This window comes from Colletes latitarsis, chromosome 3 (genome assembly GCF_051014445.1).
Source record: "Colletes latitarsis isolate SP2378_abdomen chromosome 3, iyColLati1, whole genome shotgun sequence".
NCBI lineage: Eukaryota > Metazoa > Arthropoda > Insecta > Hymenoptera > Colletidae > Colletes > Colletes latitarsis.
Window position 1 is genome coordinate 42,064,336 of NC_135136.1, and position 27,338 is coordinate 42,091,673.

Below are 27,338 nucleotides of genomic sequence, written 5' to 3' on the forward strand. Positions count from 1 at the left end.
ATCATATTTTATGCTTTTATATTGCAATTAATACAGAAATAAATATGCACGTCTTTTTGGCGCCAATATTGTACTCTGAAAATCACTAGAATTCCTGTAGGAAAATCACACACATATTGTGAATGTTTCATAAGTTTAAATAAAAATTCTACTTAAGCTGATGTAACAAATAATTTTTTATATCATATTTTATGCTTTTATATTGCAACTAATACAGGAATAAATAAGTACGTACGTCTTTTTGGCGCCAATATTGTACTCCGAAAATCACTAAATTTGCTACATATATTATAGAATTTTATATTTAAATAAATTTTACTTAAAATCAATTTTAGATGCCACTACTTTACGTAGTTTTTCTAAAATATTCCTTATCGAAAAGAAATATTTTTCTTTGTAATAAAATTAAATGTAGCAACTCTAGTATTAATTTTAATATTTTGAGGACTACATAAATATTTAGTCCTTATTTTATATCATATTGATGTATTGTATTTAATATTATTTGTATTTATTTTACGTGTATGTACGTGTGTGCATAGATAAAGAAATGTGGATTACTTGTTATTCCATTACTAAAGGACTTTGGACTCTAACTCTAGATGTAAATTAGTTACATTTTATTTAATACTCAATTAAGAAACTCAATTAATTGCAAACAATGTTCGCCACGAATTTTAGAATGTTACGAGTCAGTAAAAAAGTGAGTAGAAGAAACTTTAACTATCTTGATCTTCATTTGTTATGTGCTAACCATACACACTTGATATTTAACATACTTTTAATTAAAAATATCCATTTTCATGCAAAAAGACACGTAATAATAATTTTTATTATTTGTAATATTTTTAAGACGATTCTTTCTTTAATAAAACAAATTTTCGTTGGCAATGTAAATGAACAGCTGTCTAGAATTTTGTATAAAAATGTATAGATCTATTTATACTTATGATTTATGATAGTATACATAATGTAACAAGTAATTTTAAAAAGTTATTATTTTTTACAACTATAATTTATGATTATGATTTGATGTGAACTTTGATTAAAGCAATTGTTGTTTGTAGTTTGGTTCATTGGCACGTTACCAGTCTACATTAGTTATTGCAGAACATAATAATGAATCATTATTACCTATTACTTCCAATGCCCTAAGTGTAGCAAAAAAGATTGGTGGAGATGTCACTGTTCTTGTTGCTGGAACTAAATGTGATGCAGTTGCACAAGCTGTTAGCAAAGCAAATGGTGTTTCTAAAGTACTAGTGGCAGATAATGATGCATTTAAAGGATTTCTTCCAGAGGCATTAACTCCTCTTATTATTGCAACACAAAATGAGCATAAATTTACTCATATTTTGGCTGGTGCCACTGCTTTTGGTAAAGCATTGCTACCAAGAGTGAGTATATTTATGTTAAAGCATTAATTATTATTTTTGCATATGCATTATACATAACGTTTTTTCAAGGTTGCAGCTAAATTAGATGTATCTCCTGTAAGTGATATCATTGGGGTTAAAGCACCAGACACATTTGTTCGTACAATTTATGCAGGAAATGCAATTCAAACTTTAAAATGCAAAGATAAAGTAAAAGTAGTGTCAGTGAGAGGTACAGCATTTGAAGCGACACCCATGGAAGGAGGTAATGCTAAATGTGAACCTGCACCAGCTGGTGACTACAAACCAAAATTGATAGAATTTATTAAGCAAGAGTTGTCAAAGTCCGATAGACCAGATTTGACATCTGCAAAGGTTGTTGTCTCTGGAGGAAGAGGAATGAAATCTGGGGACAATTTCAAATTATTGTACACATTAGCTGACAAACTTAATGCAGCAGTCGGTGCATCTCGTGCTGCAGTTGATGCTGGCTTTGTACCCAATGATTTGCAAGTTGGACAAACTGGAAAAATTGTTGCTCCCGTAATTATATAATTACTATGGCTATTACTATGGCTCTTAAAATATTTTACATGTAATTTGTGTTTCGTAGGATCTATATATTGCTGTGGGTATCTCTGGGGCAATTCAGCACCTTGCTGGTATGAAAGACTCAAAAACAATTGTTGCTATTAACAAGGATCCAGAAGCTCCAATTTTCCATGTAGCAGATTATGGCATAGTTGCTGATCTGTTTAAAGTTGTCCCTGAACTAACAGAGAAGTTATAAATTTTAACAAAAAATTAAATGTATTTCTATTATAACCATTTTTATAAAAATTATATACATGTACAAAGAGCTCATCAAATATATTAACATATTATTTTACATGCAGAAACATGAAAATTCTTTTAAATTTGGAAATGAATATTCACTCGAAATAATAATTTCAATAGTATATGGTTTTAGTTTTAATTTGAAATTCCCTCTTTCTCCGAAGATACCCGAAGTAATTTCGGGTCGCCTCGTGCGAGCATGAGACTCTTGAAGGAGAGCAGTCAGTTTACTTTTGTCGTCTTTCCGAAACACTACAAGCTCACGTACATACGCGTGATCTGTCATCTCTGGTATAAACCAGAGATGCCAGACGAAGCGCCGGGTGCACCATGGACACGTCTCATGGGAGTTAAGAGAGGCAAGCTCACATTTGCCTTCTCGCTCTTGAACAACTGACATCCGACCTCACGTCAACGGCATACGATTCGGAATCTCGACTGCCCAGGTATTTTTACTTGCCTTTCCTAGAGTTCATTACTGAACTCTGCAAATTACTCATGGTTTCTATTTGCCTCTGATGACCGCTGCTGACCAGTACTGACAAAAGTACAGAACTCCCGACAACTTTTGACACCATACAGCGACTGTTACTGACTGCTCCTGATTACTGCTTGCCTCTGTTGGACTCTGCTGACCATTGCTGACCACCCCTGATGTTTCTAACATCGTATAACGCTTACTACATGCTACTATTCGCCCCTGGTGATCTCTGCTTGCCACTGCTGGCCTTTGCTGACCACCGTATATATTTCTGGCTACGTACAACGATTACTACGACTCCTGCCTTCCTCTGTTGGCCTCTGCCAGCGTCTCCTGGCCTAAGCTGGCCTCTACCAACATCTCCCAACGTCAGCTGACCATTGCCGATCACTGCTGACCGTTGCTGATAACTTGTGACACAATATAATATGATATAATATGTTTATATGTATTAAAGTTTTGTATAATGTAAATCTATGACAATAAATGATATAATTTCAAAGAATGCTATGTGTTCTCATCATTTCTACCTTTCCTTTCCTCTCGAAACCATTCCCTTACTTATAAGATACGTGCCACCCCTTCCCATTTCATTTCCTCGTGATAACAAAGTCTAAAATGGACATAAAACATCTGCGTCTTACTTATGGTCGATTAGAGATACTTATTCATTCATTCAGTAAACGTCAGCTCCCGTACTAGCTGCCAGAGATAAAAATTTTTAAGTCTAAAATGGACCTGAAACCGTCAGCGGCATAGCTACGGTCGATAGGCAAACGCCAGCTCCGCGTACTAGCTGCCAGAGGCAAAAATTTTCTAAGTTCCCCGGAAAGATTTCAAATATTGCGCCGCTTGCCAGAGGCAGAAATTTTCAAAGTCCCGCGGAAAGATTTCGAATTTGCCGCCGCCTGGGCTTTCTCACAAGTGCTCGCTCGGGCCTTCGTTTCTATATATACACTCGTTAACCCAACTCTAAATGGGCCATTTCATGACATGCCTTCCTAGCAGCAACATCTCCAGCAGCAGCGGAGCCGGCAGGAGCTGGTCCTCCCCTGGAGGGGGGGTGGGGGTCCGGCCAGGTCTGGCTGGCGGTCTCCCACCCAGTGGGAGGGGGGGGGGGGGTCGCTGCAAAATTTTCGGGAGTTCCTTCCCGAAAAATTTCTAAGTTCCACAGCCGACAGGAGACAACAACAATGGGCGGAGAGCGGAGAAGGCGCCAGCGACGATCTTCCAGAAAAATTTCAAAGTCCCACGGCTGACAGGAGAACAACAAACACTTGGCGGAAAAATTTCAAAGTCCCACAGCTAGCACGAGGCACTGGCGGTTGACGGTTGGCAGGAGAGATGAAAGGCCCGGGCTTCCAGAGAAATTCGAAGTGCCCGGGAAAGATTTCAGGGGGGGCTCTTTAAAATTTTTGCCGAAAAATTCAGGCCGCAGCTGCTGCCTGAAACTTCCAAGAAATTTCAGGGATTCCGAGAAATTTCAGGGATTCCAAGAATTTTCAGGGCTCCCGTAAAGTTTCAGGGTTTTCCGATCTGTTTCAGGGATTCCGAGAAATTTCAGGAATTCCTAGAAATGACGTCATTTCCAGGAATTCGCAGAAATTTTCTGGCGGCGGGAGATTTGAAATCTTTCCGAAGAACTTAGAAAATTTTTAAAGATACGGAGTGTCGATCGAGTCTTATAACTAAGGGAATGATTTGGAGAGGGAAAGAACGGTCAAAAATGATGAGAACAGATAGAAATCTTTTAAATTATATCATTTATTGACATAAATTTACATTATACAAAACTTTAATACATATAAACATATTATATTATATTACATCATGTCACACGTTGTCAGCAACGGTCAGCAGTGGTCAGCGATGGTCAGCTGACGTCGGAAGATGTTCGCAGAGGCCAGTTTAGGCCAGGAGATGCTGGGAGAGGTCAGCAGAGGGTGGCAGTAGCCAGTAGTAATCATTGTACGTTGTCACAAGTATCAGGAGTGGTCAGCAGCGGTCAGCAGAGGTCAGCGGAGGTTGGCAAATGTTAGTAGTAATTGTTATACGTTGCCAGATATATACGCGTTGGTTAGTAATGACCAGCAGAGGCTGAGAGAGGTTGACAGTAGCCAGTCGTAATCGGTATACGTTGTTAGAAGTGTCAGGAGTGGTCAGCAGCGGTCAGCAGAAACGAGCAGAGACATGCAGTGGCAAGCAGAGATCAGCAGGGGCGAACAGTAGTATGTAGTAATTGTTAAAAGATGTCAGAAGCATTAGGGGTGGTCAGCAGTGTTCAGCAGAGGCCAGCAAAGGCATACACGGGCAACCAGAAACCTGCAAGGGCAAGCAGAGACTTGTAGGGGCATGCAGTAATAAGTATTAATCGTTATACATTATCAGAAATACCTGCAGTGGTCAGTAGCGTTCGGCAGAGGCCAGGAAAGTTCAGCAGAGACAAGCACACGCTGACAGAGATCAGCAAAGACCAACAGAGGTTAGCAGAAGTCAGTAGTAATAGTTATAGGTTGTCAGAAATATAAGCCATGGACAGCAGAGTCCAGCAGAGGCAAGCAGTAATCAGGAGCAGTCAGTAACAGTTGCTGTATGGTGTCAAAAGTTGTCGGGAGTTCTGTACTTTTGTCAGTACTGGTCAGCAGTGGTTAGCAGAGACGAGCAGTGGCATGCAATGGCAAGCAGAAATCAGCAGGGGCGAACAGTAACATGTAGTAATTGCTATACGATGTCAGAAACATCAGGGGTGGTCAGCAGTGTTCAGCAGAGGCCAGCAATGGCATGTAGGGGCAAGCAGAAGCCTGCAAAGGCAAGCAGAGACTTGTAGGGGCATGCAGTAGTAAGTATTAATCGTTATACATTATCAGAAATACCTGTAGTGGTCAGTAGAGTTTGTCAGAGGCCAGGAAAGTTCAGCAGAGACAAGCATAGGCTGACAGAGATCAGCAAAGACCAAAAGAGGTTAGCAGAAGTCAGTAGTAATCGTTATACGTTGTCAGAAATATAAGCGGTGGTCAGCAGAGGCCAGCAGAGGCTGGGAGAGGTTAACAGTAGCCAGTTGTAATCGTTATACGTTGTCAGAAATTCCAGGAGTGGTCAGCAGCGGTCAGCAGGGGCCAGTGGAGACCTGTTGACGGGAGGTCGGATATTAGTTGTGCAAGAACGAGAAGGGAAGTGTGAGCCTTTCTCTTTCGACTCCCACGAGACGGTTCGAACTTACTTTGAGCAGCTTCGGTGAATCGAGAAAGAGGACATGCGTCATTTTGCCTTTGTCGGGTTTCCAAAACTCCACGAGCTCACGTATGCGTGATCTAACATAGTGTGAGAGAGCACCTTCGGTGCCTTTTTGGCATCTCTGGTGGGAGTCGGAAAAGAGCCGACCAAGTTTGTCGTGGAATAGTTCATTATTTTCAACAATAGATGGCGCTTATTTTTCGACCTCAAACCCTCTGGTGTTAAAACGCCCAAGTTTGTCGTGGAATAGTTCGTTATTGTCGACGATAGATGGCAGTTATTTCCCGACCTCAAACCCTCTGGTGTTAAAACGCCCAAGTTTGTCGTGGAATAGTTCATATCGCCCATGCTAGATGGATTTCTCGACAAACTTGGGCATTTTAGCACCAGAGGGCCTGATGTCGGGAAATACGCGCCATCTATCGTTGACAATAACGAACTATTCCACGACAAACTTGGGCGGCTCTCTCCCGACTCCCACGAGGCGGTCCGAAATTACTTCAGGTAGCTTCGGAGAAAAAGGGCATATGTCAGTGTGCCTTTGTCAACTTTCCGAAACTCTCGAGCTCATGTATGCGTGATCTGGCATAGAGTGAGTAGTGTACCCGGTGCTCAATCTGGCATCTCTGGTTCGGACCACCGTTACCGGATGGCAGGCCGGTGTCTAGGGGAAACTACCCTACCGCTTACGCACACGAATGTACAGCATGTGTACATGAGCTGCTGCATTTCGGACAGCTTCGAGAATTCGAGAATGGTGGCGAATGTGAGCCTTTCCTTCTCGTTCTTGATGCAAGTTGAATTCCAGTTGTTTCAAGAATGAAAAGGAAAGGCTCACATTCGCCGCCTTTCTCAAATTTCTGAAGCTGCCCGAAGTGCAGCAGCTCACGTACGCATGGCTGTACATTCGTGTGCGTAAATGGTGGGGTAGTTCGGTGCACCGGCTTGCAGTTTGGTAACACTGGTTCGGTATACTTACATGTACATAAGTATATACATGGAATTGCTGCCATCTTTATCGTTTCTTGGCGTGGTGCGTGGCCGGCTAGATTTCTGATTTTTAAGTACATGATCGTATTTATGTGGCTTGTGTCTTTGAGTGTAGAAGTTACATAAAGAGTTTAACATGAGTACAGACAGTATTGAAAAGTTATACAAAAATTTTGGCATTTTAGCTGATGCCAAGGATAAATTGGCCGAGGTAACATACGAACTTGGTTATATTATATTAAACCACGTTTATTTCAGTATAGCTTCTACAATTTTATACGTGTTTATAGGAATAAGAGCATCTTGTTCTTTAATTTTCGAAATTCTATAAAATTGAAATGCTTTGACTGTATTAAATATTTACACGTACACACACATACATTCATAGATGAGAACGAAGGCATCATGCATCATTGAATGTGAATAGTGTGAGTGCGCGCGCGTGCAAAAATAAACTTTTGTTTTTATATGTTACAGCATGAAAAGGAGTACTTAGAAATTCTAACAGCAGTAAAAGGATCACCAAAGGAAAAACGATTAGCATCCCAATTTATTGCAAGGTTTTTTAAATATTTTCCAAAATTGGCTGATCAGGCTATAGATGCTCATTTAGATTTGTGCGAAGATGAAGACATGGCCGTATGTTTTATTGTTATTGCAAACTCATGCACAATGTGTATGCAACCTGGTAGACAAGATATTTATGTGATATATATATAATTTATTTACAGATTAGAAAACAAGCTATTAAAGACTTACCTGCATTGTGCAAAGATAATAAAGAACATACGGCTAGAATTGCAGACATTTTAGCTCAATTACTTCAAGCTCAAGAACCATCTGAGTTAGCTGTAGTTCATAATAGTGTTATGTCTCTTATGAAATCTGATCCAAAAGGTATAGATATATTTTATTAATAGGTCTATGTGAAAGTCTGTATTTTTAAATGAGAATCTCAGACAAGATACGGTATTATAATCTTGTGTAATTTGTTTGTTCTCAGGTACAATAAGTGGGTTTTTCAGTCAAATTATTAATGGAGATGATGGAACGCGCGAACGTTGCATTAAGTTTTTGGCAACAAAACTGAAAGCAATAGGTCATGACGTTATCATTAAGGAACCAGAAGATTTGCTAATTTCAGAGTGCAAGAAAGTATTACAAGTAAGATTCTTATATACAGTATGTATGATTATATTTTTATTGTATCTTACCTAGTATCTGTAAAACATTCACTTTTACAGGATGTTACTGCTGATGAGTTTCATAGTATTATGGAAATCCTTGCTTGGACTAGATTAGGCTCGACAGTTAGTGGACAACAAGAATTGGTAGATATTACAGTAGAGCAAGCTGAATTATCCGAACCATTTAAACACACTAATATTGAACAATGGAATAGGCTTGTACAATGCATTAAACATGCACTTCCATTTTTTAGCGTGAGTATAGCTTCTATATTTATTAATAAAAATGTATTTCCTTTTGAATACCTAATAATACAGTCTCTCGTTTATAGTCTCAAATAGATTCATCGCGATTTGTTTCTTACATTTGTATGCAAGTTTTACCACATCTCTCTTTAATTACTGCACCAGATAGTAGAGACATACAGTTAGAATTATTAAAACTACTTGCTGAATTAACTGTATTTTGTGGGACAATTGATAAGCCAGAAGAGAAAGTACAACAACTTTATAATACTCTTATAGTGAGTAATAACGCTTTTCCGTACTAGAAATATGTGTATTTAAAGTTTCACGGGAGAAGTGATTATATTTTATTTTTTGCTTTAGACATATATGCCACTTCCACCAGCTACTGAAATAACTGAGGTACCAAAACTACAGTTTAGTCATGTTGAATGTCTTATGTATGCCTTCCATAAATTATGCAAACAAACACCGGAATTTTTAATAAAAGATCCAGAACAGCTTAAGGAATTTAGATTAAGATTACAGTATTTTGCTCGTGGTATTCAAGGTTACATAAAAAAATTACGGGAAGCGATTAGCGGAAAATCAGAAGAAGAATTAAAATCGGAAGAAAATCAGTTAAAAGTTGTTGCTTTGAAAACGACGAATAATATTAATACTTTAATTAAAGATCTATTTCATTCGCCACCCAGCTTTAAAAGTGTTATACATCTTTCGTGGAAGACATCGGTCAACGATAAAAAGGTAAATACGAGACCAATTTAGTATTAGAAATGTACGTAATCTCAATCGTTTTGGTAATTTTATCGTGCGTCATTCTAGAATGAAAAGCATTCGTCTGTTCAAAAGAGACACACACCAATTACATTTGGCAATGACAGTAACTCAAATAAACGTAGTAAAGAAGATAAAAGTAAGAGAGAAATATATACGCCACCTAGTGGAAAGTACAGTTCAAACATATCATCAAATTATGGTATTTATAAAAATCATTTATTATTTCAGTAATTATTTGTATTAGGGTTATCTATGATTTAGAGCTTTTTTTGCGTTATAGGTCGCGGTAGATTTAGAGGAAACAGGTCAGGCGGCAGAGGTGGTTACAGACCAAGAGGTCGTGGTACATGGAGAAAAAATTTTTATTAACTACTTTGCTCCTTTAATTGTTAAAAATATGAAATAGCAAGAGCTGCAATAATATGAAAGACTATACCAGGCCTGTAAAATGTATATACAAACGAAAAACAAAAGTGACTATTTACAGAGAGTGCTCTTAAGGGAAGTGACAAAGAAAATGTAACTGTTTTTGTTTTATAAACGTAGTGTAAAGAAAGTGTTTTTGTGAAAGCTTTAAGTACCTATACAAGTTTCAATTACAAAATCGTAAGAACCAATCGTTTGCCGAACACAGTGAAAAATCACTGTTTTACCAAGTTATTGACATTTAAAGAAGAGAACATTTGTGTGACTAATATACTCATGGTGTTGTAAGAAGTTGTTTTTTATATATTCATCGTTAAATCAAATGATAATTATGATTTGGAGAGACCTGAACTTGCTAAAAGTGAATAAGCACATTGAGAGAAATTACAAGAATAATAGTGGATTTCGAAAGTGTATGCTATGGTAGCATCAACACAGGTACCTTAGCTGGTGGTAGAACATAAAGTAATGAAGAGAAAAAGGTGTGAAAACAGTATGTTAACCATTCAAAGAGGTCGAAGAAACATCCGGCGTTGCAACAAAGAGTGCTACATATTCGAAACTGAATATTTCAAAATTAAAACTGTACTATGACTGGCTTGTGCTATGACATGGACATTGGTGTCACGCATGTTTAGAAAAGACAGACAATTTTTCTCTTCTACAATAATTTTGGACGTTTAAATAGTATCAAAGTGTATTCCCTTATCCCCTGGTTCTATCCTACTCCTTTTCTATTATTTCTTTGTCAACAGGAAACAAAGATCAGAGCAACTAGAAGGGCACGGATGAAGCAATGGAATCAGAAACGGTCGATTAAATCAGAGAAACTCGAGGACTAATTCTGTTTTCCATTTTTTAAACGATTTATTTCTATATGAATTTACTGTTTTTCATATATACAAATAGATTTATATTATTCCATTATTAAATATTTAGGCTGATTCTTTATTTATCGAAAGTGAAAGGACTGTTATACTTGGTGATACAGTGGAAAATACGATTTAAAAGTCTGAAAGTTTCTCCGATCGCGTGGAAACGAAGATAATTCATTATACAGTCTTTGTTTTAGAAATGCTGTTAGCTGTCTGGTGACCCAACAGTGACAAAACATGGCGGAATTAATAGTTCTTTGATTACAGATTGTTTATAGGTCCATTGGGGAGGATTACTAGGAGAGATTATAATGTTATCTTTCTTTTCAGGAGCCAATGGACAACTATATATTGTCTATTATTTATGTATTGATGGTAGCTGTTTTGTAAGGTGAGTTTTACAAATAATTTGTGTCCTTTTCCTACCCACCATCAAACAAGAATTCTGTAATAATAATAATTCATGAATATATTATCATTTAACGTAATAAACATTACTATTGCATAATATGTTGTATTTTTTATGCCCAATAATGTAAAATATTTCTATATACAACCAATTTAAAAATTTGTAAAACTTCATACTTACTGAAAGTTCGTGTTCCAAATTGATATTTAATGTAAATGTTTTGTATTGTTCGCTTGTCAATTATATATATATCTATTTAAAAATTTACTTGTACCCATTAATGTATTGTATTCCTGAAATAATGTTTACAATTATTACAGTTTCGAGTATGTAAACATTATTTTATTAAATTAATTTGAATATTAATTAAATAAAAAACATTCACCTGAATTGTACTGTGTCCCGTTTGTATGTATGACGTATAAACTAAATGAAAGAGTGATACAAAAAGGCAAAAATTATTTTCATTTTTATTATTTAATAAATAAACTAGTTATATTTTTAGAATTATTATAATTACAATATATGTTACATTTATAATTACAGCAGTTTTTACAAGTTGTTAAAAATGTAAATCTATAAAAATCTATTATTTAAAACAGTCCATTTGATGAGATCATATCATCTATTACTTTGCACATTATGCGATCACTAGGACTGCATGGATCCGAAGTCTGTTGTTCAGATCCTAAATTATCAACAGACTGCATAGCATCTGTGTTTATTGCTAGGTTTGAATCCAGCTCAGAAGTATCTGGTAACATTTGTAACGCGTGTTGCAAAATTTCTTGAACCTGAAACAAAATGCCCAGTTATAGTATAATGATTTTCATTATATGTACCAAATATTTTAATACAAATAACACACTCTTTCTAAATGCTTCTGAAACCTGAGCGCAGTTTCGATACGTTGTCTACGCTGTAATTCCATCATAACGCGTAATGTTTCTCTAGCTTGATGTGGCCTGAATTCGTTTAACAAATGGTGAATATGAATGAACAGCAGGCTAAGATCTTCCACCTATGGCAATAGAATTAACGATGAAGACACGTCTCGTCGATAAATTCATACAAATACTTACTTTTTCAGCTCGCCTTGGACTGTCAGGACATTGTACGAGCAGATCTATCAAATCCAGAAAATTAACAAGCAGAGAGTGATTGAGTTTCTTCAACTCCCGTCGACGATCAAAATGTTGAGGGTATAACCTTTTAATTCCCTGAGCTTCGAGGGGTCTGATGATTGTGTCGTCCGCGTTGAATACATTTCCAAACATCGAGTAAGTATCGTGTATTGGCGGCGGTGGACGAGGTGCTCTGCCCCGACGGACATTTTCGTCCGTGTACAGATTAATATATTGAACCGGAGGCAATGGTAACGAGCTAACTTGTATTGCCTCGGGGGCTGCCATTTTTTATGGTTCAAATCAGCGTTATTTAATAGAGGTATGATACAGCTACGCTCGAACTTCACTTCTTCTTGACGCGCACAAGACAGGTTAAGTTCGATCGAGGGGAAGACTGTTGTCAAACTGATCGGAGTGTCGAGCTTCAGTGCGCAGGTGCATACTTTCGCGCCCAGTTGTTACTTTTTTTTTCGTCGACGATACTCAATTTGTCCGATATTAATAAAATGATCATTAAAACAGCAAACATAGTACATGACCGAAAAAACGATATCGATACATTACAAGACCGAACTGCACGATCTGGCCTTGCACACGACACAGCGGTGTCGAGTATTAAGTTACGACCAATGCGACTTCACAATGCTTACGACATACTTGTACATCGATATTCGTTTACTTGGAACTGTAAAGTTATTCACGAAGTTCGTATACACTCGGTGCGATACTATTTACCGTAAATTTGCGAGAAGTAAATATTGCTGACTAAGAGCAAAACAACATGTAAGGCAGCCTTCGAGTCGGCCATCTTGTTTTTTTAAAATGAGTCAACAGGTATTCTCTGCTGGCCAGTTAATACGTTAACGCCAGCAGGACGTCGAACCCAGGCCGGAGATTTTCGTTGTTTAACCAGTAAATCGAAGGTGTCGAACCGCTGACATCGTTCGGTTTTTTCTTTCGAGTAACCGGTCCCGCGGTCGCGCGACATTTCGGATAAATGCTCTACTAACGTAGTGAGGTATTTCCTGCTATCTCGTGAATTTCCAACGTCTCCGTTTGACAGATTGTCGGTGTGTGTATGCGTTCGTTCCACGTGAATTCTTTGTTTGGGCACCGGTCATGTTTCTGACAAGCATTGAAACTGCGGGGTGGTAGCAATAACTCGGTGCATGGTGAGTCGTTTTTCTGTTACAAATTCCGTCTACGCGAATGTTAGTCCCACGAAACGTCTCCGCAGGAATACAATCGTGCAATTGTGTGTCAGGATAACCACAAACTAGGCGCGTTATCGTTGGACTTGCTGTTCTATTATTTTCGTTGATCGCGAATGAAATGCCTCGTGACGCTTTATTTCGATGACCTATCGTTTTTTTAATTAAACATTCGGCCAGTGATTAGGTTTTAACGATTAATACCGAACCACGAATAAAACAAAGAGCAGAATTCGATTGTTACAACGTAGAGTTTGTTTATCGCTATCCGTGATTCTTATAGAAAAAAAAAAACGCTAAAGGCTGCATTACAAGTTGTTGAAAAGGGAAATTAAATTGTTCGAATATGCGTATTATTTGTTATAGATATTATAAAAATGTATCCTGTTTTGTAACTTCATTTTTATGCTACATATTTTGTAAAAAATAGTAAATCGATTGTGCTGTGTTTATATACTTACTGTCTAAGAAAAAGAGAATGTTTATAATTAGCATCATGAATGTTTATTGCTTTAAAGTCTGTTGCAATTTAAATTTACATTGCATCCATCGCTTGCACGTAGTTTTATGTGGTATGTTTTCATGTGCTTCTCTATAATCATCATCAACCTTCTAATATTATTTTGTATAAAGTTATGTATAATGTACCTTTGATTTATAAAATTTTATCATTCTTCTAATGTATGGATAATATTGTATAAAAGATTTCCTAATATGATTAACCATGCAATAAAATGCAATAAAATCTATTAATCTTGTAATGATCTACTGCTGTTACTGTATTGTTTTTGTTATATTACCAAACTTCCTACTTTTGCTACTCAATTATTTCTTAGATTCTGGTGTAATTTTCACCCAGAAGCGTACACTTTCCTAGCAAATACATTTACCACATTGTACATGATAATAAAAAATGCTTCTAATAAAATGCTGCACGAGTTGCATCACAATGCAGGTTTGTAATCCAGACACCCGTAACATGTTCAATTGAAATCATTGCTCTTCGCAATATTGCATTCTTAGATCAAGAGAAATGCAAGCTTGTAATAATTATCTATTAAATTTACTACTTGATGCTGCTATATGTGACCAATTTCCAGCAACTGAAGTTCACATTTGACACAGTGTAGTTCCTCCATATTTTTATTTTTAATTTCTTTTTTTCTCTGCTCGCGTTTTCATTGCACATATTTCGCGAAGTGTAAAAATCTCGACGACGAGTGAAAATTTAAAGAGACGTCGAGGTTTAGGCGGTGTTCTCGAAATCTTGAAATCTCGTTGACACGATTTATTAAAAGAATTCAACGACCGTAAGCGATCATTGATGCGATTTATAAGGAGAGCTCGCACCTTTGGGGTCGTCAATTCTCGAATAAAAATAAGCAGACACGTGTCTGAGCTTTCTCGTCGACGCTCGTTATTCGCAAAGATATTTAACACTTAATTTTTCCACTTCTATATGCGTGCAGTTATTTCAGATGAGTGCAACGGCTCTGATGGCGAAGGTGAATGGTCGTAGATTCGTATCCCAAGGTTCTGGGTTCGAATCTCGCAAGAAATAAAAATCCATCAGTCTTCTATTCTTTATTTTTATACATATCTTTCTAAATGTGTTTGTTGTACCACCCGAGGCATTGTCGAGAACGAGTAAGGAAACAAACAAATTCAAAAAGAAAACCATAAAAATAAAGAAAAAGAAATTTTTTACGCTGGCGAGATTCGAACTCAGAACTTTGGAATTTGGATCTACTAGATCTTGCTGCTGCTCCTCAGAATTCAGAAATTAATTACAACATAACTATGCTAATATCGTACAATTTTATATTTCGACTTCGATACTCTTTCTGAGATACGAACGTTCTCGTACGAACTTTGTTCTTACCTCGATCGGAATTTTGGTGTTTAATGTAATATTTCTAAAGCCAGAACACGTGAGTTTATTTACACGTAAATGGTAAACCTTCGTAAGGTTTTTGCACGCCACTAACGTACGTTTTGGCAGTAAATTTCAGCCACTCTACCTTGCAAAGTATTCCTGATCCTTTTGGAACTCTAACCGGAAGGAACTTGGCGCGGCTAGCTGACCATACACGCACGCACACGCACACACACGCAATAAACGCAATATCTCTACGGTCACACGTACGCGTATGAACGACGATCGCATGTGCATCACATCCGTTCAGACTTTAAACGATGACAGTGTGTTTGCTGTGCTGTATTAAACAGTCGCTGCTGTTTACACTATTTACTTACCGCCTTCATTTTGCTCTGTACGTTTGTTTGCGTTTTGCATATTAAATTATGGAGTCGGCGGACTCGAGCAACGCGTAAACACTGATTCGAACTCTCGAAAACGCGAGTTACGCGTAAAGTTACGGTACGTAAGTGAATGTATTTTCATAACAATATTTCGAAGCAAACGAATCGAACGTGCGCGACAGTCACCGGAAGTTCGATGGAGGATTAGAATATCGAGAAAATCGGTGAGTGAGATATGAATATTCAACGATCAAGGAAATTTCCAGTTTTTCATGATGCTTCGTTGTCGTTTACAGATGAGTTTAAAAATATAAGTCGTACGATTTTTGTTTTTTTTTTCGGAAAATTTATCGTTCACAGTGTTATGATCGAGAGTACCACAACGCAGATTCCTTAGGCTTGTTTCCTACCGCACTAACACACGTACGTTTGCTTGCTGCTATAATTATGATTTCATACTGTCGTAACTCGGGTTATCTGCTCTCGAGCAACATCGTGCGATAGTTGGTCCGTATTCTCTTTGTATTATTGTATTATTGAGTTGCATCGACGTTCTGCGTAAATTGAATTTTCTTGTCACAGCTTGAAGCTTAACAAAATCCCAGTCGAACGCTTTACGGAAAATTTTTAAAAACTTATTTACCACTACTAAGAAACGCGACATAGAACAAGCGTAATTTGTTCGAGGAGCTATGCTAATTGGAAAGTAAAAATCAGTAGAAGGTGCTTCGAAACAACAGTCGGGATAATTGAAAGTTCATTGGAAAACTTGTGTAATTGGTCTTTAATAACGTTAAAGTTTTCCAAGAAAAGCACGATATTGTACGAGAGGAACGAAGAAGGGAACGGAATGGTTTCGATCGGTTAGAAACTGCGAATGAGAAAGCGATGAGACGGGTGTTTTCAACGGAATCTAATATTTTCGAAATAGCTGCATGGTCCAGGAAACGTAATTAACCCGCGAATAAGATTAAGTTCACCGAGGAGTGCTGGTTTTGCAGCGTTTAGGCTCGCTTCGAGTTTAAATTACTTGGAACGACGTGGAATCTGTCTTGTTGATAGGGTGGCCCTCCATCGGTGATGGCAGGGAAAGATGGGAAGCTGGAACCGAAAAGTGGAGACGTGGTGAGGCAGGGGTTCATGGTGAAACGGTCTCAGAACAAGAAACGTTTCACCCCGGTCAACTACAAGCAACGCTGGTTCGTTCTGACGAGACGCTTCCTCGTTTACTACGATGGCGATGGAGAGGTACGTACCTTTTCTATCTACACACGTTAAAACACAGAAATGCGATACACTCCTCACACTCTGGGATAAAAAGAATGGCCACGATGAAGAAACATTCGTAAACCCAGGATCGAGACATTCAACGTGCCCAATTGCCGTCCTGACCGTTTGTAGGACGAGTTACTCTAGTACTGGCCTTCTATACTGTTTTATTTATAATTTGACAATATCAGAAACCAATATAAAGCAACAAAACAAGGAATATTATTATAATAGTTAACTGAAAATCATTAGGCAGATTTGTTCACGACAACTTCTACGACGAGATCCGAAGATCCTAGAGAAAAAGATGAGATGACATCGGACGTGCAGAGATCTACTAGTTTTGAGTTACGTTTCGAGCTTGTGCTATGCAAAGTGTTTATTCTATTCCTACTGTCGTTTATGCGAAATAACGATCGCGGAGCTTTTCACGCTTTAAAGATATCGCTAGTGTCCGGTTTTAGGGTAACTCCCCCTACTCGGTCACGGTTAACGGCAGTAGTTACCTGCGTAGCTACGCAGCCCGTTGAGCTTGTGGACCAGCCAGCCAGTTTCGGTTTAGGGGCAGGGGTTGCTCGGGGGGTGGATATAACGTGCTCGTAGACCATGTGTAAAATTGGTAGCGCAGGCGCCCCCGAGCCGCCACCGCCACCTTCTCTTCATCCTTTCTTCCGCTGCTACGTCGTGAGTTCCTGATGCACCGCGGCTCAGTCGGTGGTCGTCGTCGGGATCGTTCTCTGCGAATTGCGTCCAACGGGCCAACCCATTTCGTTTCGCGTTTGCGTCTCAACGACCCTCCGTCGCAACGCTTTTCGACCGTGATTCCTTCGATCCATGCACGGTACCCCGCGTTTATAGATCGATCCCACGATCGTTTGGAAGTCGACGTTCTCGCCAGAGAGAGCGTCGAAGGATCGATACTCGATACGAACGCTCCTAGATCGTTCCAAGGAGGTAAAGTGCCTGGAAGAGTCTCTGTAACGTTTGTCCCGAAGATTATCGATCTACCTTGAAATCGGAAGATTAAGGGGATAAATCTGAACGGGATTGTTCGGTGGAAGTTTCTCAGGACCGACGAATCCACGAGGAAAAGTTGAGTAATCCATCAGGAAGTCGTACAGGGGAACTCTTTCTAATTAATCCTCGGCTACTTCGAGGGGCCTTCGAGCGCGATCTATTCAGGATCCAAGGAACTTCGGGGGAGAAGTCATTATTCATCCGACAGATATAAAGTTCCTGACGGGCTACAGCCCCCGAATCTCTCGGGAAAAGTTCTGTCATCGAAGCGTCTACGAGCGATTGCGGTAGATCAGTCTCGAGCGCCGATAGATAGATCGTCGAATTCCGGAGGAATTTTGGAGAACTTGGACGCTCTTCCAACTTTCGTTCTTGTTCCTCGACGCGTCCCTCCACGTGGGAGAAGCGTTATCACCTCGTAGCCGCAAGATTTTACGAATTTTATCACACCAGCGTCCAACGTGGAGGTAAGTTCTACCCCCTCGAAGGGTGTTTAGTCACCTAGTTTCTCTCCGTTTTCGAACGTTCCAGATGTATTCACTTCCTTCGAGAATTGCACTTTTACACCAAAGTATTCGAATTGCATTAAGAACTAATTAAATATAGACGTCGATGGTGAATACGAGTCTTCAGAGACGGATATTGCGTTCCATAAACGTTCAATAGATGTTAACCTTGGTATTTCAGGTGTCTTTTGTTCCTCATTGTTGAATTAAACGATAAAAGAGAAGTTGGAGATATAAAAAGGTGAAACGGGTCGGGCGTTACTATGTCTGCTATAAAGATAAGCAGTTGCACATTACCGGAGTATAAAAGTGACTATAACTTTCCAATTCGTCGCTGAAACGGGCCCTACGCGTTACGATCCGTTTTATGCCAGTTCTAACAAAAGTACGCGAATCCAAAAAATTGAATTGTCGACACGTGGGCGTACCTCTACACTATAGTACGTCGAATCACGGTGTCGTTTTATTTTGGTGCGACAGTGTCCGGTTAGGGAATATTATAATTTAATTTATCAGTTTGCACTCGTTCGAATTTCCTCTAAAAATATTGTTATATTAAATATCCGGGCAGCGTTTCCATTCGTGATGTTTAATTTATTTCCGCGAATTGTTCGAAAACATGATCCCTTAATTATCCCGAACCGGGCGTATTTACGCGTGAAATCGGCTGGCAGCTGAAATATCGCGATGAAAACAAAAGGGAGGACGCGGTAAAAAATTGCACTCGTTTGGAAACGGTACGCGTATATAATAATATGCACTCTAAATATAATCAACCCGATTATTTAATTTCGAACCAAGCTCTTTTTTATTTTTATTCTTGGAAAATTCAGCAGCCTGCGTCGTTATCGTACCCTCTTCGCGTTTCCACTCGGAAAATCCGCCGGCCAATTGGTTTTTTAAGGCTCTCGCCGGAAATGTTTGTTGTTCGCATCGGTGTAACGAAAAGACCGCGCGCGTTTCGCGTTTCTCCGTCCGCGGGGGGGAAAAAGGCGCGGCATTTAATTAAAACCAGCCTCATTATTCGTTGTTACTTCTTGATGCTGAAACGAGAGGAGGTCGAAGTGGCCGGCTACGAATGGACCGAGCGATTCAACGCAGATTTTTTCTCACAAAGCCGCGAGCGAGATTCAGGCGAGAATCCGGAGAAACCGACCGAGCCGACGGTGCTTTTTTTCCTCCGGGTAGCTGGTCGTTAAGTCGCTCTCGCGGCAAGTACACAGCTCTTTCTCGTTCCTTTTTCTCCCTCCACGTTTTCTTTTTCAACGATTATTCATCCGACGAACGTGAAATTCGACGGTCGAATACGGGCAAGCGCGAAATAGAGAGATAGAAGCGAGCTGAAAGCCCGCCCGATGGAGAGGCGGCTGTTGCCTCGAAGAATGACGCCAGTAATGAAGGGCACCGGTAGTCGACGAATCTAATAAAGCCCTCGTCACACAGGACCGCTCGCGAAAGCCTAAATGAAATTTTCTCTGGCGGCGTTCTTTCCTCCGGGTCGCTTTCCGGCTCCCAGCTCGGCGCGAATAACCAAAACCAGAACTTTTTCCCGCTCGCGGACGTCGCCCTGGATGCCTGAGGTTCCAAAGGATAAATATTTATGCTCGATAGGTCTCGATTTTCAAGGAACAATTTCGAAACGAACTTTCAAGCTCTACAAAAATAACATTTCCCCCCACCGGGCAACGAAAAATATCCGATATTTTACACGGTTCGCGTTCTTTTTCCTCCGCGTGGGATAATTCCAGTCACTTGTTCCCGTCGTTTTTAATCCGCGTAATGGCATTAAGAGAGCACGGTATTAAGCGTAACGCGATTTACAAACGGGCCTGCGAAATACCAAATAACCTGTTGAGAACGTCGTCGCAGCGTTGCACAAAATTTAACGCAACTACCGTCGGCCGATGCGCTGCACGAGAACCCGGCCTCCCCGTTATTGCATAAAGCTTCACCCTGGTCGTGTATACACGCAGCCAATATCCTTCCATACTCGGAGGAAACTCGATTTGTCTCGGCGGATTTCCACCATTCGAAAAGAGCTACACCGTATTACCGGTTCCGTCGGGTTTGCCTCCCCACGGCTCGTTTTCAATAACACCGCCTGAATAAAAATTGTTCAATTTCTCCCGTGAAAGATGGCGAGCTTTCCTGGACGTAAACTTTCGAACCGCCAAGATTTAAGCTTTTATCAAACTAGAAATATCAATAATCGTTGCGTCGTTATCTTATTTATCGAATAAATTTAAACGCGGTCGAAACAAGCGGGCCAAAAAAAAAGGCGGTGCAAATTTTTTATCGCGAACAACGACGCACTAGTAATTCCATCATTTTCGTTGTTATCGCGCCGCTTTAATCTTACACATTTTAAAATGCCTCTGTCGAAAAATTCGTACTTTCCGGGCCGTATCGCTTTTATCGCAAACGAGCTGCCCCGCGTATACAGCGAGTCGTGTACGTTTCGCGCATAAATTTAATGGAAAAAGCGGTAGCGAAACGGGCAAAACTCCCCGCGTTTGATTTTCATTTCTTGTTCCACCCGCGAAACTGTTACGCCATATAAATGCTTAGAGAAGCAGGACACGTTTTTGCTAATTCGATCGTAAAACATCGAAACGTACGCGTTTATACCGTTGGCTGGGTTATTTTTTCCTGGGGGGGGGATTGTTTAAACGTTGCCAGGTACTCGCAAGAATTCTTAACGGTAGATTCCATGTGATTTATTGTTAGCAATTTACGTTTGAATGCATTCTCTCATCGTAAAAATCAATTCGATGGAGTGTTGTTAATGGAATCATTAATGGAGGGGAGTGGCCGTCCAGGATATTGATCAGTGCATTAGCGACTAATCAGGAAGCGAGGCGTCCAATGTAATTAGAAATTATAGAAAAACTCTATCGACTGGACATCCTAACGTACCTTCTTTTCGACCCGATGCTCCTAAAGGGCAATTAGTTACGGTGAATCCTCCATTACTCTAACGTTTTATCGCGCGAGGATAGAGATTGTAAAAAAAAAATAAAACAAGATAGGAAAATTAATATGAATGTTTGATAGCATCTAAGAAACGCTCGTGTCTTTGTTTTAATAATCGAACAGTGCACGTATGTTATACTTTACAAAGCAATCGCTCGTAGCATATGGCTTTTACGAATTAAAGATTTTGTAATAGGCGGCTGTGCAGGTCGGCTACACGGTCATTTCGGTATATTCATGAAATTATGGCGATTCATACTGGACAGCATTTAAATGGAAACGTTGAAAATCGAGGGATTAGCAATTTTATGGACGGCCTCGACGCGAATTAAATATTTATCGCGTTGCATTTACTCTGCATCCTGGTATTTGTTCGTCCAATCATCCGGAAGTAATCGTAAATATAATCAGAAGGTAAATCATAAATAAAATAAAACTAATTTTAGGAAACAATTTCTCCAATTACGATGTCACAACATGCGGTAACGTCCATATTAAACGCGCGCGCGATCGATACACAACCGATTGACGAATGATAGTTGCAAATCAAAATTTCCCTAATCGATGCAGCGTTTATCCGCTCGTTTACCAACCGATTTCGCGAAGTGGACAGAATTTACAGTACAGTTTCGTGAAATATTTAAGAAATTCTTGGTCATCGTGTGCGAATTCGCGGTTTTATCGCGTCTGTAACTTGCAGATGCTTCGAAAGAAACGGTAAACCGTTCGACATCGAGCCGAAGAGTAATGGCGGATACACCGGAAGTTCTTCGAGGCAGGAAGGTCCTTTTGGCCGCAATTTAACTTCTCATGAAACGGGACATTCGTCGACAAAACACCCGGGCGTCGATTTAACACGGTGTCAAGTTATTCTTCATTATTTCGCCGTGGGTGCTACGGCCCTGGCCGATAAAAACGCGTTTCGCCCGGGAAGCGGACTTTTTGCGACCGTCATTCCGTGATTTACGATTGTCGCGCGGATTCGAGGGCCCCGGTACCGGCGAGGACAGTGACGCGTCGCAGTTAAAGTGATATAATATCGTCCAGCAATTTGTAATATTTTTTCCACCGGGATTCAAACACCGTGGGCTGTGTTTTTCCAGCGACGATTTATTACCAGACGAAAACGAATCTAACAGGAATCAGCCACGCATTACGCGTTTGTAAGTAGGTGGGAAATGCAAAGATAGAACTTACGGTAATCCCGATTCGTAATTAAGACGCGGATAATCCTCCGCGGAGGACGTCGGATGTCTGTTCACCCCTTCAGAGTTAATATATTGCTCTTCAAACCAGCGGACATGTTGTTAAGATGTGGATTGTTAACATCGGATCCCTTGGAACTTGAGTGTAACGCGAACTTGGACAGAAACGATCGAAATAGCGCGGCAATGCCTGGGGGTGCCATTTATGCTCTAGACGCGACAGTCGTTTTCAAATATCGCGCCCAGGGAGATGGGACTCGTTAGGTTGGCTCCGTTTAGGCGACAGTTCTATCAATAGGGCGGTTATTTAGTGCACGGTCAGGATTAGAATCCCAATCGACGCTGCGAACTGATCGTGGACACGATGTAACGAGGTCGAAGGATTTAAATCGGTTGGATTCCGGTTCTCGACACCGTAAAAGGGCTAGACAGCGAACGAAGGAAAGCAAGGGAATTAATAGAGAAAGCGTGAAACGAAAGAGTAAAGTTCGGTGCGTGAAAGTCCCGTCTGACGAGAACTTTCGCGATTTTATCGTCGGCGGAGAGAAGAGATTCGAGATGGAATTCCAAAACGGAGGAAAAACAAGACGGGATCGCTAATTTTCTCAACTTCCGCGAAATAGTTTTTCCGAGCCCGTAAATCTTGTTCGCGGACGTTAGTAAATTGCTTCGTACCGCGTCCTCGAAACGTACAAAACGCGATTCTAATTCGTCGTAGCATACAAACGATACGACGTCTCTCTCCTCTCAGGGACCTTAAGCTCGACGGTACGTTGGATCTCTGCTACTATTGTAGCTTGTCACAGCGAGAAGGTTGAATCCCAGAGAGCTGTGCAACTCACTCAACAATTCCAAATACCCTATTTCGATATCCACGCGAACGCCTGTCGATCCTTTTCACTGGCTGCGAACCTCCGATGTATTCTCGAAGTACCTGGCAGGAACGAGCACTTACGAGCGCAAAGCCTCCATTCAGATATTAGGTGAAACGACGATACTCTTGAGGGCCTTCGAAAATGATCAGAAGTATTGTTTTCTTGGGCACAAATCGGACAAAACTTTCTTGTATAAGCGATACAATACCCTGAATTGAACAGAAATTTTGTGTGACAGAATATAGACGACGAAAATGGTCGGAATATACGATACAGTGAACCAAATTACAGAAATTTTGTGTAATATAATGTAGAGAATGAAAATGTGATTTTGTAAGAGTATGTAGACTAAGTTACAGTTTGGTCGATCGTACGGACGTAACGCAAAGAGAATTCGCGTGTAATCTGGATCCTGTGTTGGGATAACGCGAAAACATCCGGCGCGACGGGAATACCTGTCGTTTTTCGTTTCGGTGCGCGTTTTACCGATATCAAAAAAGCTCGAATGGCATTGTCAATCAGCCCCGTACTCCGATGCCGCGCAACCCACGCGATACGCAAACCGATTGGCAGACTGGAATAAAAGTGTAAATATTCCGATGGGCCACTCCGTCGATGTTCGTACTATTTTGGTAATGGACGCGGTCCCCAGCCTTTTCATTTTGCGTATAATTGCTTTTTCGAAGATTCGAGGAGGCCCTTCAATTTCGTTCCGAAGTTGCTACAGTTTGTAATCGAGCTTTCGAATGATTCATTCTGATCACAAGGGAACACACTGAAGCTTCTAAGAATAATCTCCTAATTTTGTTAAAGCATTGTGAATTCTTGCAAAATTTTAGGCAGTATAATATTCCCTTGAATCTCAAGAAATTGGCTCGGTGTTACGAAGAAACGCTTTTCAGGTTTCACCGCGAGGAGGTTAATAATTAAAGAAATTCTAATCTTGCGAAGGTCGAATCATGGAAATTGGGAGAAATAGGTTGGTTGCTCGGAAATCAGAGTAAAATAGTTGAAGGACAATTATCTGTAAGGCGAAGTGTGGAAAAGAGAAGAGAGTAAACGTTCCGTGAGAAGCGGAAGCGCTGGTTGTTTGCATGTACCCCGTGGGCCTTCCGGGTGCGCCTCGGCCCCGGTTCTTTGGTGTTTCGTTTTCCTCGTAACGATAACGAGGGGACTCGGTTGTTCTCTGTCGCAGCGGCGCAAGGAACGAGGTAGAATCGCGGTCGAGAGCGTCCACGTGGTTGAAACGGCGAGCCTCGGGAGCAACGCCGGCGGCGTCGGCAGCGACGTGGCAGGCAGCGAGACAGGAACAGGCGGAGGCGGTGGCGGCGGCGGAGGCGGGGGTGGAATACCACCTGGGCTACCCTTCCAGGTGGGCTATCGGGAAGCTGGCCAAGAGTACACGCTCTACCTTCTCGCTAGCCGCGAGCAGGACCGCGCCGAGTGGATTCGTGCCATCCGTGCTGGTGAGTGTTCCTTTTCCTTTTTCGTCTTCTCTAAATCTAGGGAGAGTTACCCTATTACCGGACACTTAAGGTTACTTTATGCATTCTATACTGTTTTATTTAGAATTTAGCAATATTAGAAATCAATATAAAGCAACGAAACAAGTAATATTATTGTAATAGTTAACCGAAACTTTGGGTAAACTTTGGTATAGAATTTGTACAGATCATTAGGTGTCCCTTAGTATCAGACATAGCATTAGTTCGGAATGTAAATCAAAACAGTTACAGTAGAATTTACAGCGATAGTAAAGGGTAGGGTAGTTGAAATTAAAAATTTTCAAATCATTCTAAAAAAATTATTGTGAGCTAGGGGGATCAATTTTAGTTATTTTTGGTCATTAGACATACCCCCGAAATCTTAGCCATTTTCGAGAAAAAAATTCATTACTGAAAATATAATGTCTGACCATACCGTCCACTTATTCCCCTGAAATTTTTCGGCGAAAAAAAACAACTTCAAATCATTCTAAAAAAATTATTTTTAGCTAGTGTAGTTAATTACAATCATTTTTGGTCAATAGGCATACCCTCGAAATCCTACCCACTTTCGAGAAAAAAATTGGAGTAGGTATGAAATTTTTCGATAAATTAAAACATTTCAAATCGTTATAAAAAAATTATGTTTAGTTGCAGGGGTCAATTACAGTCATATTTGGTCAATAGACATACCCCCGAATTCCTAACCAGTTTCGAGAAAAAAATTCGAGAAGGTGTGAAATTTTTCGGCGAAAAAAAAAATTTCAAATCATTCTAAAAAAAATATTTTTAGTTGCAGGGGTCAATTACAGTCATTTTTGGTCAATAGACATACCCCCGAATTCCTACCCACTTTCGAGAAAAAAATTGGAGTAGGTGTGAAATTTTTCGATAAATTAAAACATTTCAAATCGTTATAAAAAAATTATGTTTAGTTGCAGGGGTCAATTACAGTCATTTTTGGTCAATAGACATACCCCCGAATTCCTAACCAGTTTCGAGAAAAAAATTCGAGAAGGTATGAAATTTTTCGGCGAAAAAAAAAAATTTCAAATCGTTATAAAAAAAATATTTTTAGTTGCAGGGGTCAATTACAGTCATTTTTGTTCAATAGACATACCCCCGAATTCCTAACCAGTTTCGAGAAAAAAATTCGAGAAGGTGTGAAATTTTTCGGCGAAAAAAAAAATTTCAAATCATTCTAAAAAAAATATTTTTAGTTGCAGGGGTCAATTACAGTCATTTTTGGTCAATAGACATACCCCCGAATTCCTAACCAGTTTCGAGAAAAAAATTCGAGAAGGTATGAAATTTTATGACAAAATTAAAGAATTTCAAATTGTTATAAAAAAAATATTTCTAGTTGCAGGGGTCAATTACAGTCATTTTTGGTCAATAGACATACCCCCGAATTCCTAACCAGTTTCGAGAAAAAAATTCGAGAAGGTGTGAAATTTTTCGGCGAACAAAAAAATTTCAAATCATTCTAAAAAAAATATTTTTAGTTGCAGGGGTCAGTTACAGTCATTTTTGGTCAATAGACATACCCCCGAATTCCTAACCAGTTTCGAGAAAAAAATTCGAGAAGGTGTGAAATTTTTCGGCGAAAAAAAAAATTTCAAATCGTTATAAAAAAAATATTTTTAGTTGCAGGGGTCAATTACAGTCATTTTTGGTCAATAGACATACCCCCGAAATCCTACGCATTTTCGAGAAAAAAATTCATTCCTGAAAATATGTCTGACCATACCGTACATCTATTCCCCTGAAATTTTCCGGCGAAAAAAAAGTATCGGATCGTTCTAAAAAAATTATTTTTGGTTACAGGGGTCAATTACTATCATTTTTGGTCAATAGACATACCCCCGAATTCCTAACCAGTTTCGAGAAAAAAATTCCTTACCGAAAATGTAATGTCTGGCTAGAAATTCACGCTTTAAAGATATCGTTACTGTCCGGTTTTAGGGGAACATCTCTTATTAACTTTTAATAAATGTTTGGCGTTTGGATGTTAGTGATTTTCGACCGTGATTTTGTCCTGGCCTTTGTTCAGAAAATCGTAACGCGAGTTGAACTTCTCGGCGTTTCGTTATTATAGCGAAGTTCAACCGGTCGCTCAGGGCCATTGAAAGATTTAACCCCATCATACCGTTTAGTTACTCTGTCGCTCGTCTCTCTCGTCTCTCGCGTAAACCCGCAGGCATCTCTCAAATACGGAGGCACGTAGCGATGGCATAAGAAAAGTTAGGGTTGTTCGTGACGTCACTCTTACTCGGGGAAACGGCCCCGAGCGATCGGTTGAATTTGCGCCTACAATAGCAGCCATTAAAGGATCGATAATTAAGGACAATTAAAGGAGTGTCTTTTTAAATACAATCCAGTCGATTAATTAAAGGGGAACCGAATCGAAACGTCGAAACCATTAACAGGGGACAGTAGCTTTGGTTGTTGGGCGAAACTGTCGTCGAAACGTGCTCGCAACAAAGACACGAACTTATGTTCTAATAGGATACAAGCTGGTAGTCGAATTAGACACGGTTCAGGACCCGGGCGAAACGCAAAGAAGAA

At 39.8% G+C, this 27,338-nt stretch overlaps 4 protein-coding genes and 1 long non-coding RNA gene across 6 annotated transcripts in view; 3 read left to right on the forward strand and 2 right to left on the reverse strand.

Annotated features, from left to right (window-relative positions):
• The first annotated feature begins 473 nt into the window (after nt 1-473).
• Nucleotides 474-2,283, forward strand: Wal (electron transfer flavoprotein subunit alpha wal). The gene is made up of 4 exons (XM_076784364.1): nt 474-703; nt 1,068-1,397; nt 1,467-1,919; nt 1,990-2,283. The coding sequence occupies exons 1-4, from the start codon at nt 662-664 to the stop codon at nt 2,164-2,166; spliced, it is 1,002 nt and encodes a 333-aa protein (XP_076640479.1). The 5' UTR covers nt 474-661; the 3' UTR covers nt 2,167-2,283.
• A 2,301-nt stretch (nt 2,284-4,584) lies between these two features.
• Nucleotides 4,585-6,320, reverse strand: LOC143340393 (uncharacterized). Its single transcript, XR_013079425.1, has 4 exons — nt 5,915-6,320; nt 5,568-5,821; nt 5,089-5,495; nt 4,585-5,016 (listed from the first exon to the last, which is right to left on the reverse strand). It is a non-coding gene; the product is annotated as an uncharacterized LOC143340393 (long non-coding RNA).
• A 588-nt stretch (nt 6,321-6,908) lies between these two features.
• On the forward strand, nt 6,909-10,940 carry Cass (apoptosis inhibitor cassowary). The gene is made up of 9 exons (XM_076762632.1): nt 6,909-7,129; nt 7,396-7,557; nt 7,650-7,815; nt 7,922-8,082; nt 8,163-8,360; nt 8,438-8,629; nt 8,715-9,098; nt 9,177-9,330; nt 9,412-10,940. The coding sequence occupies exons 1-9, from the start codon at nt 7,055-7,057 to the stop codon at nt 9,498-9,500; spliced, it is 1,581 nt and encodes a 526-aa protein (XP_076618747.1). The 5' UTR covers nt 6,909-7,054; the 3' UTR covers nt 9,501-10,940.
• Nucleotides 10,941-11,326: 386 nt separating this feature from the next.
• Med7 (mediator complex subunit 7) lies at nt 11,327-12,729 on the reverse strand. Its single transcript, XM_076762638.1, has 3 exons — nt 11,924-12,729; nt 11,710-11,862; nt 11,327-11,635 (listed from the first exon to the last, which is right to left on the reverse strand). Exons 1-3 carry the CDS (start codon nt 12,251-12,253, stop codon nt 11,435-11,437), a joined length of 684 nt encoding a protein of 227 aa, XP_076618753.1. The 5' UTR covers nt 12,254-12,729; the 3' UTR covers nt 11,327-11,434.
• A 95-nt stretch (nt 12,730-12,824) lies between these two features.
• The window catches only part of Btk29a (tyrosine-protein kinase Btk29A), a 126,023-nt gene continuing 111,509 nt past the window's right edge, over nt 12,825-27,338 (forward strand). Inside the window, exons 1-3 of one of the 2 annotated variants that reach the window (XM_076762628.1) lie at nt 12,825-13,140; nt 16,504-16,689; nt 24,482-24,752. In XM_076762628.1, the coding sequence (XP_076618743.1) occupies nt 13,138-13,140; nt 16,504-16,689; nt 24,482-24,752 (460 nt within the window). In that variant the 5' untranslated portion in view covers nt 12,825-13,137. Of the gene's footprint in view, nt 13,141-15,552; nt 15,666-16,503; nt 16,690-24,481; nt 24,753-27,338 lie in introns of those variants that run through there. The other variant, XM_076762629.1, reaches the window with a different exon arrangement.

Bases quoted from the DNA above. Each gene is read 5' to 3' on its own strand.
- Wal (XM_076784364.1), top strand. From the start codon at position 662: ATGTTCGCCACGAATTTTAGAATGTTACGAGTCAGTAAAAAA. The intron at 1,398-1,466 runs GTGAGTATATTT...CGTTTTTTCAAG, and splicing joins GTAAAGCATTGCTACCAAGA to GTTGCAGCTAAATTAGATGT. The intron at 1,920-1,989 runs GTAATTATATAA...TGTGTTTCGTAG, and splicing joins CTGGAAAAATTGTTGCTCCC to GATCTATATATTGCTGTGGG.
- Cass (XM_076762632.1), top strand. From the start codon at position 7,055: ATGAGTACAGACAGTATTGAAAAGTTATACAAAAATTTTGGCATTTTA. The intron at 7,130-7,395 runs GTAACATACGAA...TATATGTTACAG, and splicing joins CCAAGGATAAATTGGCCGAG to CATGAAAAGGAGTACTTAGA. The intron at 8,083-8,162 runs GTAAGATTCTTA...TCACTTTTACAG, and splicing joins AGTGCAAGAAAGTATTACAA to GATGTTACTGCTGATGAGTT.
- Med7 (XM_076762638.1), bottom strand. From the start codon at position 12,253: ATGGCAGCCCCCGAGGCAATACAAGTTAGCTCGTTACCATTGCCTCCG. The intron at 11,863-11,923 runs GTAAGTATTTGT...CTATTGCCATAG, and splicing joins GTCCAAGGCGAGCTGAAAAA to GTGGAAGATCTTAGCCTGCT. The intron at 11,636-11,709 runs GTGTGTTATTTG...ATTTTGTTTCAG, and splicing joins TTCAGAAGCATTTAGAAAGA to GTTCAAGAAATTTTGCAACA.